General features: G+C 34.4%; 1 protein-coding gene across 1 annotated transcript in view; it reads left to right on the top strand.

Annotated features, from left to right (window-relative positions):
* Positions 1-17072, top strand: part of LOC128558111 (probable methyltransferase-like protein 24) — a 61921-nt gene that overhangs the window by 21489 nt on the left and 23360 nt on the right. The window contains exon 3 of the mRNA XM_053546957.1: positions 15603-15731. Coding sequence (XP_053402932.1) covers positions 15603-15731 — 129 coding nt within the window. The remainder of the gene's footprint in view (positions 1-15602; positions 15732-17072) is intronic.

Below are 17072 nucleotides of genomic sequence, written 5' to 3'. Positions count from 1 at the left end.
TACAAAGGCCAAAAAAGGAATATGCAGAACTCTCAAATCAGATGGATTGTTGCTGGCCAAGAGTGTCAATCCCACAGACTCAGTAATGTTTCAGATTTTTACAAAGACGACTTACAAAATATCCTAGCTATTTACGTGATAGTACAGATTGTCTAAACTCCCTTCCAGAAAGAATTACAACAGAAACAATTCTAGCGTCTTTTGATGTTGAATCTCTGTATCCTAATATACCTCACGGGTTAGGTCTGGCTAGAGGAATTACAGCGATCAACTAAAACTTATGGATTCAGTGTTGTTATATTTTCTGGTCCATTCAGCATATGTGAATGTGTGCTTAATCCGGTGCTAGGGGGCGTGAGATGTGTTGCACATTTCATTACCTCTCATGAACAGAATCAATCAAACGAAGTCTGCTATTACTCTTTTTGGTTGCATTATTTGCTTCCAAAGGATTCTTTTACAGATTTTATTATAAATAATACATCCTACGTTTACGGCAAATTCTATAGGGGACAAAATTTGCACCAGTCTATGCTATACTACTTATTAGCTTGAAAACACATTTTATTTATATAATGATATTTCTTCTGAATTTTATGACGCTTTCTACTGAAGACCCAGAAATTCTGGAACAATTCTTAAACAATCTCAATGGAGATGTTTAACTACTTACCTCTATAATATCTCTCATTTCCTCATCATTTTAAGAAAATGGTAGATCTTTTTGATGACGCTAAAAACTCTGTGTTTCTCTAGTTGAGTGTTGATTTTCTTTTACTGAATTAACTTTTTCTCGTGTTTAGCCTAAAGCCTTTTTCAACAAAATTTTAATGACAAACGGTAACTGCGAAGTTTAAGTTATTTTCTAAGTTGTGAAAGTCAGTAATTACGATACAATGTATTTTAAGCTATGGCACACAATTATCTTTCTTGCAAGACGGAACGAAATATTTTCTTTTGTGTGTATTGGGGTTACAAAATATTTACCAATTAATTGTAGACAAACAAAAATAAATTGAAAGTAAAAGGCAACCCTCCAATCCAAAGAAATTATTAACACTCACGAAATTTGACGAGACAAGACAAGATTACCGAATTAAGAAATGTGGAGTAGGGAACTGTGGGTTATGTCCTCATCTTCTACAAAAGAATTTAAAAGTGGCAAACATTTGAAAACCAAGGTTTTTTAACAACTTGCGAAATTAAGAACATGGTAAATATGGTGGCTGATTTTTGAAAACATTGTCTGTTCGTTCTGTCGTCTTTTCGAAAATATGATTTTTTGTCGACATTATGTTTTTTCGACTTTTTATTATCTCGTTCTCCGCTCGAGAAAACATGAAATAATAACGCTTATGGGCTGAAGAACGAAAGAGGATATATACTACGTGCCTATAACGGCGCTTTAAATTTGTCATCTTTTCGTTGTTTCGTAACTGCCCATGTAACAACTAAACAACGAGAGGACGACAAATGACAAAACAACCAAAGAACGACGTTTTGACAAATGACAAAACGGCACACGTGATATTCACAGTCATTGTTATCACAACTACACGGCCCAGAGCTTAGATATTTGACACGTAGCAAAGGACAACTGTCCTTTACTAAGACAGGTAAAATAATGCGGGGTTCTCCTGCTTTATATCTTCTTGTGTAAAAACATCCTGCCCTGAGCGTAGATATTTGGCATGTATCATTGTGTCATGGTCCTCTACCAACTTTGTTAGAATACAGCATCCCAGATCGGTCGATTATTATAAAAACCCTATTGTATAATATACTTCAAACAAATGATAACCATGAAGAGACAATCAATGTGACATGAGCAAAACCCAGACTCGTAGTTCAAAGGTGAAGGTCACACTTATTAGTGAAAGAGATTTAGTCATTTTCCCTGCCCTGTAAATAACTCTGCCATGAAATGATTGATTAATATTCGACTAGCTATGCACCGACAGTCATCGTACTAAGAAAATATTGTTACGTGCAAGATACAGACCCTTAACACAAAGGCAGAGGTCGAGATTTGAGATCAAATGCCAACAGTGATTTTTCGTGTCCGCACTATAATTCTGCTTCTCGTCAACATCCTATATTTACATGTACTAGTTCGCACTGGGCATATTTACTGGAAGGCGACACAACGAAAATACAACACTTCTATTTTCGACTTTTATTTATTTCGTTGTTTCGCCCCGAAGAGACAACAGACGGCGCGTAGCACTGTAGTCATTTCGTTATTTCGCGTTTCCCGCGACGTTAACGGCGCGCTAAATCGTCGTTTTTTCGTGTTTTTGCATCCGAAACAACAACAGAATGAAAGGACGAAAAATAAAATGACGACGAAAACACCCGTGAAAGAATGACAGAACGAAAAGACGACGTCGGCAGAGATCAGTCTCCATAGGTATATGTGTTACGCTGGTTTGGTTGTAAGGAAAATTATATAGAAAAAACTATCAGTCTAAGAAACAGGATGATACTAATGATACGCATCTTATGCAAGTAGATACTGCGATACTTCCAGTACGCAAGATGTGAACAAAAAACAAACAAAAATCAACGTTTAGCGAAATTCCACATTATTCCATTTTACAGACCGAAAGAAAATAACAATAAATTACGAAAGATTTAAGTGTTTTTTCGAGTGATGCAAACGGCAGTTTTCCCATTTTAAGTATTTACATAAACGGCGTCGTTATTGGTAACGTCGTTTCCTGACAACGTCATTATTAACATTTTCCTGAAGATCAGTGGTAGTGGCGATTGTGTTTGACATTTTTAAGTCATAATTTTACACTTAAGTTTAAATTATATGTTACCTAAAGGCATCCCGTTCAATCTTTTTTATCGCAAAATTATCCGTATTGTTCAGTGATTCTGCCTTTGCGACCAGTGCAGACCCGTGCAGGCTGATTATGGTCTGCAGTGTTTGCTATTCAGTCAGTAAATTTTCAGTGAACACCCCTTCTAATAACAAATTGTACTGTCCTAATTGAATGATGGACTAGTCCATTTTAGAAATTTAGAAGGCTAAAGGTTAATTTTTGTTATACATACTGAACAAAAAGAAACTTCAGATTTTTATACATATTTTGAATTTTATAAAGAAAAACGAACATGTCAAATGACCTACATATGTTAGGGCGAACGCTTATGTGTCAAATAAAACCAATTAAAACTGTATTGTCCGCATTACAGAAAAAAGAAAACGTTTAACTCGATTTTCTCGTTCATGCATTGACCAGTATAATCCGTGTTTATAAAATTAAACCTTATAGTCTGATTTTATAGATTGTGTTGTCAATAAGAAAAATACTTTGAATTTTATTTTTTTTCTTCGTCTGCACGTGGGTGGTTTACGTGGACGTCGTCCTTACGTTGGCTGTGTTATGACGCGACTTCACCGCGTAAATAGTGTTAATTGGATACGCACACACCATCGCTGTTTAAGGCAACAATGGAATAGCGTTCTCTTTTCCGGCGAGTCGAGATTTTCCATACATCGAAGTGATGACAGGGTTCAAGTATACCGTAGAAGAAATGAACGTATGCGGGCTGCTATGTAATTGAACGAGACCGATGTGGAGGTTTCGTCTCGGTCTTAGCAGGCATTGCGCATTGTTATCGCACACCTCTCGTCGTGATCGGTTGGAACTTGAATGCCCAATACTACCGAGATGAGATTCCTTCTAGGCACGTCATTCCTTTGTTTCAAAATAATGCCAATATCACTCTGTTTCAGCAGGATAATGCCACAAGCCATACAGCTAGAGATACTGTGAATTTTCGCAGGACGAATTACATTGCATTTATTAATGACTGGCCCGCTAAAAGCCCAAATCTGAATCTCATTGAACACCTGGTGAAATGTTAGGACCAGCGTGTTAAACGTTGTCTTATTCCACCGCCGGACGTCGATGAACTAACTCAAGCCTTAATTCAGGAGTAGAACAACATTCCACAGGCCGAAATCAACGCACTTGTTGGTTCTATGCGCCACCGACGCAAGGTAGTCCTCGAAGCTCAAGGTGGCCATACCTTGTATTAATGTGTGATTTGGGTGTACGACCCCTACGACATTTAATCAACCATTTAATCAGTTTTCCGTAAACGTAGATCGATACCATTTTCCACACAAATTCACATTGAAATAGTCTTGTAATACATAAAGAAATAGTTTAACCCTTTATTTCATATTTACGTATATCTGCACTTAAACACAGCAGAAGATACTTATTTTGTTTGGTATATATTCGAAAACGAAGAAAGTGAAGGCGATACATGTTGATTACATGCTTGCTTCCAATAATCAGGGTGGGTGAATTCATGTCAATTGTTTTGACATCACATTATGCTCACTCTACCATGGGCTTGAAGGTATTTCGCTTTATTTCTACTATATATTTTCGTATTTAGATATATCTTACCAATCATATTCTAGCCACGATCAATGTATAATTCTATAATATGGCTGTTGCCCTTTTTCCATTTACCTTGCAGATATTTTCGAAGCGGTGATTTTTTATTCTATAAGAAGTGTAATCACATGAAGTCTAAAATTAAAAGTAAGACATTTTATGTATTTCAACAGGTGTGTTATTGGTATAAGTTATTGGAAAATGCAGTGCGATTAAGTATTTGCTTCACGCACGAATTGTAAGTGTTGATACATGTTTTCTATTATGTTCCAGTGATACATGTCTGAATGGTCACATTATGCCATATATATTACATTATATTATATCATACCATATTTATAAAGAACTCTTTGCACATATACACGTTCAGAGGTGCTTTACAGAATAAAATGCAAACAATACAAACAAAAAACGCATTCAACACAGACAAAAAATGCATTTCATATACATATTAAAAGGTATGTAAGTGACCCTAGGATAAAATATCGTTCTACGCTGTGTTATGTAAAGAACAAACATGTAATGGTCAGTTAACGAAATGTTATACAAGGAAATGGGGTTTTTGCAGGCTTTTAAAATGAGCTTCCCTGATCTTGACGGAGAGGGAGTTCCAAAGCTTGGGAGCAGTGAACGAAAGGAGGTGCAATTGCCATACATCACGGTTTTAGTTTTTGGCATAACCAGTAAGAGCTTGTCTTGTGATCTTAGGTTTCTGACCGGTCTATACACTTCTATCATATCCCTTATATAGGCAGGGAGCTGATTGTGTAGAGCCTTAAAGGGTTGGGTCAAACCCTTGTACTGCACCCTGTATTTCACTGGCAATCAATGGAGACCCTTCAATACCAGTTGTATATGATAGCGACGGGGCATCTTAGCGATAACGCAAGCTTCCGTGTTCTGGACATGTTGCAATTTGTTAAGTGTGCTGTTTGGAATACCACTTAACAAGGCTTTACAGTAGTCTAACCGTGAGGCAACCAGGCTGTTGACAAGGGTCTTTCTGGCATAACTGGTAAGATAACGTTTGATGTGACCTATTCTGCGAAGTTGTGCACATCCAGCCTGGCACACAGAGTTGACTTGTTGTTCCATATCCATAGTGTTGTCAAATACTGCACCAAGATTCCTAACATATTTTGTTGATTTTATCACAGAGTCACCGACCTTCACCGAGACGTCCTAAATGTGCTTAGAGTTATGCTTTGATGTGAATAACATTACCTCCGTTTTATCAGCATTGAGCTTCATCATGCTTGTTACAATGCGTCCAAGAGACAATTTCAGTCGGACAATTCGCAATGCCGAGCAAAGCCTCACTTCTAGTCACAGCTTCTATCGGCTTAAAGGACAGGTATAAATGAGAGTCATCGACGTAGAAATGATAATGATAAGACGTCCATGACGTTTGCATATGGTACAAACGGGTTAAGTGTACATGATATAGTTCTTTGGACCAAGTACTGATCCCTGTTTAGTGGTCAATCATGTCGCAAGCTGCAGACAGATCGAGTAGCTCGTTATATAGTTCTGGTAGGGAGGATATGTGATGATATTATTCTGTACCTTTATCAAAGACAATTTGAAACTTTATGTACGCTGAATGCAGTCCCTCGTGTAGCTTATTTTTACTCAAGTGCCGCTCATGACGCGCATCTACTTCGAAATGAAAGGGAGATTAGACACAGGCCTGTTTTTTGTTTTGTTTTTTAATATTTTGTTCAAGACCTGGTTTGATAAGCAGATGTCTTATCCTCGCATTTTTAAACTCTTTTGATACATCTAATTCCATTGATGTATTTTTGATATTTGTTATCAACGGCAAGAGCTCATCAAGGCATTTCTTCAAAAGCCATGTCAAGTTCACATGATTTGTTTGGAGATTTTTGTATGTCTTGTTGTACCTCTTCTGTCATTGCAGAAGCCAAATTAACAAGACCGTTTGCTACTTCCTGATGTTCTGAACAATTCAAGTCTCTTGAATCACAATCAGTTTGGCCATGCGAATAATGTCATTCCTAATGTTTTCAATTTTTGCCATGAAAAACTCACTAAACTTCTGCGCAAGTTCTTTTGGGGATCAGTTGGAGGGAAGGGCAGCATCATAACTGTTTTCTAATAGATTTTTCGTTATTTTGGCTAAACCTGTGTGGTCAGTGCCTACACGACTTTACCTTAACAGAGAAGTAGTTGCTTCGGGTCAAAAATTAGGAGGTTATTTACCGTGTCACATTGGTCCCTATAAAGTTGATGGCCGATTATTAGTTTAGATTTACGCCATTTTCGCTCAAGCTTGCGTTTAAATTGTTTAGCCTGATGAAGTTCGTCTGTAAACCATGGACAGCTAGGTCGTAGAACGACAGATTTTGTGCTAAGGGGAGTATGTTTATCTATCAGTAGTGGTTTGTATATGCACTAACTAGCTGATCCTCGTCTATGCCTTCTGGAAATGTATTTAGTGCAAGGACGCTGAGATGTCTTGTTTCAAAGAACTTACGTCAATAGAGCATAATTTCAGGGGAAAAAACATCTTCCGCTCCAGAGCTGGTTTTTGGCACAGGCGTTGAAGTGAATTGCATAATGGTCTTGTGACATATTACCAGTATTGACAAAAAGACCTGAATCGGTGACCTTGACACCTGATATATTTCTGCTGTCGTTCCTGGTAATAACAACATCTAATGTATGACTACGAGGTAGGTTCAGTCACATGTTGATGCAGACCACATGACTGAAGTACACTGGTAAATATGACAGCATATCGGTCTGATGGAATATCGAGATTGAAATTCATGTCTCCCACAAAAATTATGTCTTTATCAACTGTACCATATCAGGAAGGTAGGTAATTATTACTCTGGAAACAAACCAATCTTTAAACCGTTTTGTTTTGTTGTTGGTGGTCTATGTATCAATGTCCCTCGTGCAGAAAATAATACTTTGATATTTAAATTAAAATCCATGGTTTCAAATTTGTTTAAAACCTTTGTCACGACTAGATGCAATAACACGAAGAGTAAATGCAGATTTATGTATGATAGCCACACCTCCTCCACGGCTGTCGCTGCACCGTGCAACATTGTTAAATGAATAACCACACTGTACAAGTTCGCCAATACACGTTTTATCAAGGTTGTTCCAAGCTAATTCTCAGTGAGTGCTTCCAATTCAAAATCATTTGAAACTGTATAATCACACAGGGAAATTGTCTTACTTTTGACAGAATTCGGGTTAAAACTGCATACACGCATTTTCTTCTCACTTCTTCCTGTTGTAATAGATTCATATTTAATTTTGGTGACATTTTTGATGTTATACTGCTAAGTTTCAATATTTTGACTATCCATACAATTTGAAATATTTGTAAAGATTGCATTTCTTGGTCGAACTATAATTGTGATTGCTTGAGGCAGTACTTGTCAATTACACAAATGGAACCTTTCATTGACAGCCCATATTGACTTAATTCTATATTTACCCCCTCTTGTTCCTCTGTATTTTAAAATAACTTACTGTTTTATTGTAGTTAAAAGAGTAACATTAGGCCTGGATTTTCCTCCGGGTATACTTTCCAATATAAAGTAGTTCACGTCTATTGTATTGGTGGTTGACACGTGTGAAGAGAAATCGATTGAGAAATTCAACGTAATTCTGAAAAAAAGACACTAATAAATTGAAAAATAAAATACAAACAAAGTGCAAATAGTTCACAAAACTATTTAGATCAACCTCTTTACAAGCAACTAATACACACTCAAGACAATTTTCACATACATGTGCAGTAATTCAAGAGAAATGTCATGGTCACAGTGTGTCCAATAAATTTAGAAAATCGTGTATATAGCAGGTGATTCCAGTCTTCTATAATGAGGTCTTTTCAAGTGTTTAGTGTTGACATACATTCAATGTATACGAGTAATAATAATAAACAGGTAATCAAACAGCACTTTCGGGCTAGTCAGATAATAGTGAATATAAAACATCCTCAATCGTTTCCCATTTAAAGTGCGATTTTCATGCCTTTTGTAAGCCAGAACCTGTTTTATTTCATTGTAGACCTATACTTGACATTTTGGTAGCATTTTCAAGAAGCAATTTGCTGATATAGAATTGAAAACACACATTACTACACATGTGTTCATACCCACATTTTAACTGTGAGTTTGGAAGATGTTCCATAGTGTTAGACAAATATTCTCTTTAACAACATACATTTAAAATATCATTTTGATTACGCATGTTCTATATGGTACCATAGTCTGACTCAGTTACTTAAATCCAATCTCCAAACCACACGGAATAAGTTAATGAGGTTTGTTCTGGACCTTGATGCTAGGTCGCACATTGGCCCAGAGCACTTTAAATCTCTCAACTGGTTACCAGTCAACAAACTTGTAGACTAGATTATCCTGTGTCATGTTTTAAAGATAAAAAATGGGTTAGCCCCGGACTACATGGGAGACAATTTTATCCCACAGGATACTGTTCATTCATATAGGACAAAGTTAAGTCACAAAGGTGCTTTTGCTGTTCCAAAGGTCAAAGGTTTTGGGTTAAAGTCCTTTTTCTTTTCTGGTATTTCCCTATGGAATAAGTTGCCTGCTAGTATAGCACAGACTGAGAAATTACCTGTTTTTAAAACGTTAGTAAAGAATTATTTACTAGACAGTTTAGCATAATTACTTTAATGTGTTTTAATAACTATTTAATGTGTTTTAATAACTATTCTTATGTCCTTCAATGTATGAACATTTTAATTTAAGCTCGCATTTTACTTTTTGATATAGTTGTGCAATTTCCATCTAGTCACATAATTCTTTATTTGATATAGCTGTGTAAGTTCCATCTAGTCACACATACTTCAATTTCCATCTAGTCACAAAATTCTGTAAACTCTGTTATGCCTCTCTATGTCATGCAACCAACACAAAGGACCACAATGGAAATAAAAGTTTTCTCTTTTTTGTGTAATCCTTGGTGACGGTGTGCCTGTCATGGCTATTTTTAATTTCATGTATGCATTATGTTATTATGTTGTAATTGCTATACATGTTGTTGTTAATTGTCCATGTATGTGCACTACTTACCGAAATAAATCTATCTATCTACCCGTATTATTTTTTATGGTTCATTTAAGCCCATAAGGCTAGATCTAGTTTAGTTTTCTTTTTAAACGGGCCTTGGTATGTGTAACAGCTATCAGAAAAGAGTGACATATCTAGTATTTTTTTACTAATGTGATACCTAAAAAACAAGGACATATATCAAAACCCTTTACAGGTAATATACTTTTATAGTGTCAGTTAGCGCAACACTTGCAGCACCTATGAATGTTATCTTATTTCTGATTAAATAAAGGTCGTAGCAAAAGTTCAGTTTATAGAATTATACACAATGACTATTCAAACTCTTACAATTCCTGCATCTGTGGACGGTGTACAAATAGTCTTGTTATCCTAAAGGAGAAAAGCTGTCCTGTTATTTCAATATTATTTCTGTGTTACCTCTGCAGAGATTTGTCATGAACTTCTTTCAACAACCATTCAAAAAACAAATTAATAAATAAAAACAGTTTCCGTTTCTGCTGAAATCAATATACGTATATTCAATGCATCTCATAGCATGAACCTTTTGGTATATACATATTTTATAGCATTTGATTTTGATTTCATGGTACTGAGAAGATTATGATAATCAGAAGATTATGAGAATATTAATTACTGAAGGGTCAACCAATATCTTATTGGTACCACATGGCTAGAACAGAAATAGACAACATTTTATTTTACTTACTACAACCTATATAGATGCATTATTGACTAAGAAGAGTCTGGAAATAATGTCCCCTAAGTTCATACGTTTTTCTTATCTTTGACGTCGTTGATAGTTTATGATTTTTTTTCATAAAACATACCCAGTATCTCTGCTTTAAACACACGCCTAAATTGGCGCTAACCAGTGCTAGTTGGGTTGAATGTAACATAAACAAAATGACAAGAGATATAAAAGTACAATGTGAACACTTGAATTACATAAAAGTATTTGTGTTATAATATATACTCTGAATGTTATTTGAAACTTTTTAATCTGGTAAGACGCCGAGACAAAAAAGACACATAATATTGTACACCCTATAGTGGATATTAAAGAATTCTAATATGATTAATACAAGTTTTATTGGTTGCACTTTTAAAATATAAATCCAGATATTATTAATTTATTCAATGATGTTAATTAGAAAATGGAACAGACAAATATGATTGTTAGAACATAATATTAATAAATGCATTGTGTATTTTGCAGTTTTTGATTTGAGGTTTAAATATTCTAAATATAACTTGAGAGAAGAACTCATTCTTTTTTTTTGTGTACATAAGTGGGAAATGTCGTCATACGCCAGTATACAAAATATAAAATAGCTGTAAAGATTTCCATTAATTGATTGCCATTAATAGAATGTGATTTATTAGACCTTCATAATATTATATCATTTGTCTCTTTGGCCGAGATCGATGATACGACTTTGAAGTAATAAGGTTACACGTTTTCAGGTCATGCGTTTAAACCCAACCGAAACCGCATTTTTAAATCTTGTTTTTTCCTCCTTTTTACCTTTTAAGGATGTAGGATCGTTTTTCTACCATTAGGATTCTTTTCATACTCTGTGAGCTTCAAGAACATTATATTCTTAGACGACAAACAAGAGAAGAAAAAGCACAGGTCACAAAACTTGTTTTGATTTTATTGGGCATTTTATTCACCAACTGTTTAAACATTTCTGACATTTTGCACAATTGAAGAAATGGTTGTTCTTTATAAAACACAAAATACCCCACTTAATCTTATAGGGATTTAGGTCTTACAGGTTACCACGAATAAACGGTGATATCAGTATTATATAAGCTTAATGTCACAAACAAGTCTCTTTCATTTTTACATGTTGACATAATAACCCCAACTACTATATTTTCAATGGAAAAACATATTTAAATCTACAAAATTAACTCTTCCGTTAAGAGTTTAATGACACAAAAATGCTTCAAAAAAGGGAAAGAAAAAAGTTAGGGTTACGATGCATCTAAGAGATTTATTTAAATGAAACGTTGAAAAACTAATGAGTGTTTAGTTTTTTAGTTTTTGAGTTTGTTTTGTTATAAATTATATTTCCTAGATAATATAAAGAGCTATGTTGAAAACTTTTCATTTGAATTATAGCTTATCATTATATATGTCAGTCAGAAAAATCATAACCAAACCTGATCAACTTTAATATATATTTGAAATTACGGACCACTACACCTTTGTACATCAATTTTAGATAAATGTCAGTCAAATATGAGAGTGTAACATTTTTATTTAGCAACAAGTAGAATCTGTTTGCATGAATGGTACATAATTAGCCATAATTTAATTATTTAGGATTATTTTTGTTATAAAAATATTGTTAGAAAGAAATATTTGAAGAAACATTTTTCAAAATGGCGGATATCCTGAAAAAAATGCTCGTACACTCTTAAACACTTTTGGATATGTTTGCAACTCAAATTTTTAACAAAATGTAATCTTTATTTTCTACAAACCAATAATGGTAATGGAAATGTCAAATACAGCCTTGGCATGAACAACCTGGTACTGGCTTAAGTTGAACAACCTGTCACAAATTGACATACGGGCCTTATTTTATCTGTATTGTAAATGCAGGTATTGCATCATCTTTTTGTAAATTTTTGAGTTATTGAGATAAATGTCAGATTTCACGTATAAAATACCTCTAATGTTTTTCTGTATTTCATAACTTAAATTTCCATGTACATTTCATTAAATTCGGTTCAGTATTAAGAAAGTTGATATTTTATAAACTCCAGTAATTCATGTTTTTATCCCCAAAACCACTATAATGGGCCTCAAATTGTCAATTTCAATCCGCGCCAAAGTAGTTAGATTTCCCGGCTATATCGTGAATCCCGTGGAAATACAAATAGTCAAGAGTTTACGCATAGGCCGTGAATCCCATGAAATTTAGTATTTGGCGGGACATTACCCTTTAAATAGACTGGACTAGATATGCCTTGCGCACACCACATTCCGACATTATAGACGAATCTATGTCTGAATTATTTTCTTGTTAGAAATTTATGCTCGATCGAGGTAAAAAATTTATTTGTTAGATTTTTGTATGATTTTTGCATTACGATTTTTATTTGGTAAATTTTTGTGCATTCTACAGAATTCTGTAACATTTACTTTTCGGCATGTGATTTTGGCTAGTTTCGGTATGTCAGGATAATTTATTAAATTTTTCAGACTTTTGTAAATTATTTAGAAAGAGGAATCTAAAATGTTTCGTTTATATAAGATGTAAGATTTATACTGAAATTTGTATCATGATAATTGTACTCTGTTTCAAAACTTTATGTCAAACATTTCGTTGTTATGGAACGCCATCACTGCATTGCACTGTAATGTATAAATCTGTATGGCAAGTCTAGTACCATGTATGTAATATATTATTGTAATTTGTAATTGTGTGCCAGTCTATAGCACATCTAATTAATGTCCGTTGTAGTGTATGGCATTAGATATTATATTGATACCAACTATGATATAACGTTTGATTTATATTGAATTTTGTTAATTTGTAGTTGTAAATAATAGCTGCAGTTTATCATTTCCGTATCTATATTTTTCATCATATACTTTTCATATCTTTTTCATACTTTAACTTTAGTCTTTTAAGTAAGTAATCTTTGTAATAATGGAAGTAATTAGTGACGTATTTTAATCACGTGACGTCTGAACTTTGTAGCACATATATTTTGTATAAGTAGCACGTATTATTTATGGGAGCCTACGGAGGTATGGTGTACCCAAAGGAGCAGTTATATGCCCTGACTTATTTGTTTTTTTGCTATGGTGCTTACGATATGTTATATATTTTAGCTTCTTCCGCCAGACGATTTTACCTGGTGATGTCATAACCCGGAAGTACAATGCCCGAGGTTCACTTGTCTTCACTCGCCTGGATGTGATATTCCCAGAGCAGAGCTTTCGTCCCATGGTTGTGCCGTAAACCGCAAAGACGCTGATTTTTGTTATCCTCTGAAGTCAGCTCAGGGATGCAATCACCTACCACCATAGGGAGCCAATACGGAATCAACGTAATCACGGTTTAAAGGGACTTTATTTCAAGATACGTTTTGATATTGTTTGTGCTACTTAAAGTTCGCAATTAAATTAAAGAACTGTGTCACGTCACTTTAAAATGGAACTGTAAGAACTTTGTATCTGGTGATACTGAACTTTGATTTTTTTTCTTTCTTTCTTATAATCAGTTGTTGTTTTTTTTTTTCATATCATCTTTTCATTGTTAATAATCATCTTATGTAAATAAATCTGTAAATATTGTAAAGGGTTTTGATTTGTTTTGATGGTTACTGTCGCCGGTACGGCCTTTCCTGTCACACAACCTCATGGCAAATTCTTTGTTGTGTTACTTAAAGTCCCTTTAAATCTTAAAATCAGCATAAAATTAGTGCATAAAATTAATGTCCTGTCGTGTGTACATGAAGGTTTTAGAAGTCCTGTTCACCTTCGCAACAACAGGTTGACAACCTACTATCTAAGAATTCTGGTAGTTTCATACAGAGTTGTGTTTATTGTTATTTTCGCCGAGCCGATTTCCGTCAAGTACCGATTGCCTCCGTGACGCGAACGTTGATTTATGCAAATGAGAAGTGCGTACCCAATATTGAAGACGTAATAACCACTCGTAAACTGAAGAAAATGTCTTCAGTAAGTTAATTACGAATTTGTTGTGTTTTTACGAAAAACTAATGGTATTTAAGGTAATTACTGTTCAATGGCTATTTACAATTCTTGCATCATAATAGTTAACAACATGCCGCATAAGGGTTTGACTTAACGGACAGAGCACACATTTCGTGCTCGATCCAATTTTGTAAACAAATATACAGACGATATCATCCGTGGTTATAATAAAAATACTCACTATAAAAGTCAACTGCCGCGGTGGCCGAGAGAGCTAAGGCACTGCTTCAAAAAACTCTGTTTTTGTCAGGGCTGCGGGTTCGTCCAAGCAATATTCCATTTATTTTTTTTCATTTTTGAATTATTTTCACATTCTTTTAATGATATAATCTCAAGGATTAAAAATCATTCCAAAAAAAAAGAAATAAAAGGTTGTCCTCAGAAGGGAGCGAACCCGCGGCCCTGATAAAAACAGAAAGACCCGCCGATTAAATATGTAAACACTAGCAGTATTTTGTCATCCATGCAAAATACTAAATGGCGTTTTGCGGCGATTATTTTTCGAAGGATAAAGTGTCAACATAGACGAAATATATGCTGTTCTGTACCATTTAGGGAGCTCTACAATTTGACAGTGTTTCGTGGTCTTCTTTCTCAGGAAAATAATGCTATTTCAGAGGAATAATGGTACTTTAAATGGGTTGCATTTTGCTTGTTCATGTTTCCTAATATAGTATCTTTGTAAGAAACTTTCAAAACATTTAGTTTGTAAAAGTATTCGTGTAAGTGGTACTTTTCATTTTAATGGCAAATTACAAAGACAACCATCAAATATGAACAATGTACATGAAAAATGTGTTTTATCATTGAAAAAGAACGCTTCTGATATGTTTTCAGCAGGTTGCATTATAAGGTATTTATAACATTTAGTCTACACTTGATCAATACTCTTATTAAAAGAGAACTGGTCATTATACACGAATCACTCATTTTACAAATGAGAAAGAAAAGTGTTAGTGTCCAATGTTAGCTATAATTGAGTCCGCTGTATGATAAATCTCTGCTATTATGTTCTATAGTTTTATATTTAAATATGACAAGACATTGTTTAAAAATCACGGAAACCTTCTATGACATGATGGCAGCCATTGAGGTGGACATAATGTGATAATAAACACGTGCTCACCGACCTTGATAATACATATATAGGAACTGGATTCACTGTGAAGAAAGGAACCTGTGTATTATACCCGGCTGCTGTTGTTACAGAATAAGATCAATCAAATTATTTCTATAGAATTTTAACAAACTATTGCCTTGGAAATAATATAAATAAAATTAACTGTTTAAAAAGGTATACGAACTGAAAATGCATATCAATATGTGGTAACTAATATGCTTCTCCTGTAGATATGTTAATACGATTCAAGTGCTCTGTCATAACCAGATGAGATTTGGTAACGTTGAAGACGGAGGAAAAGAAATATGTCTAGATGAATTGTATATACCAAAGCAACATTGCCTCGTCTATTCTTTTGGGTAAAGAATATGTATTATTAATCATATGAATTTTAATAAATAAATTCCGATGGACCCTCTCCTTACTGAGCAAAATTCCACACAATATTGCAGTTTAAATAACAGAATTTAAAGATAAAAACCTGCATAAAATCACAATATTGCACAGTTATTGTAAATAAACTGTCAATTTCAAACATGACGCTGAACTCACTAAGTATGACGTTAAACGTTACTGAAAAATGGTGCTTAAAATTGAGATATTAACAATCGGCCAATTCATTTTTCTTTTGCGGGTACGCCGTTCCGCTACCGCTGCGATATAAATTCAGATAAGCATTTGGAAATTTCAGGTTACTGGCAGTTAAGGTAGAAACATTCTTTAATGATTTAATGATTTGCTTACTTGCTGGGAACATGACATATTAGAAAATCATAATAAATTGGAATTTACCTACGCCGGAAAATAGCTTTAAAATAAAAACGGCGAAACGTTTTGCTTCCCGCTCACGTGTCCGGCGCATCCTCGTTTGAGTGAAACGAAATGGCCCAGTTACTAGAATATTCATTCATAATTAATATATTTATACTTCGTAAAATAAAACTGTTATGAACTTTCTAGATTTGCAATATGATCTGATATGCACCAGAAAGATATATCTGTATTAATGCTTTGGATAGTATTATAAAATTATGGACTCTTGAGCTATTAGATAGAAAAATGTCAAAATGTGAATAGTTCTGTAAAATGTAACGTCATGATTATGACGTTAGTACTGTTATTTTTATAACATTATTGTGAGGAATTCTGAAAAAGTAAATTCTCAATACGTTGTGAATGGGACTTTTCATCTTTTTGGACTATACTGGGAACCAACCAGTAGAATATTTAGAAAGTGTATAATGAAGAAAACTCAAAGTTCTATTTCTAGGCTTTATATACCACAAGGAAGAACTCAAAACGTGTAATATAATATTCATTTTTGGTTTGAATGGTAGTGGTTCTGACAAATAGACATAAGTTTATTCATATATAAAATAGTAACGGTTTTCCTTGCGCATAACTCATAATATTACACAGCGGAAAAATCTTATAAGATTCTTTCACTGGTTATAGGTGCAGTTGGGAATTTCCGGCCTCAAGGGTGACTGTTTAGGCGGTAATGAGGTTCTTAACGAGTTACCGCCTAAACAGTTACTCGAGAGCCGGATATTCCCATCTGCACCTATATCCAGTGACAGAATCTTTTTCTTGCACACGATATCAAGATATAAAAATAAAAATAAAATCAGTCGAAGGCTTTCTTTTTAGAACTATTTCTTATAGCAGCGTATTTAAACAAAGCGCAGGCAATCAACGTC

The sequence above is a fragment of the Mercenaria mercenaria genome, chromosome 6 (assembly GCF_021730395.1).
Source record: "Mercenaria mercenaria strain notata chromosome 6, MADL_Memer_1, whole genome shotgun sequence".
NCBI lineage: Eukaryota > Metazoa > Mollusca > Bivalvia > Venerida > Veneridae > Mercenaria > Mercenaria mercenaria.
This window is presented reverse-complemented; position numbering and strand designations above follow the sequence as displayed.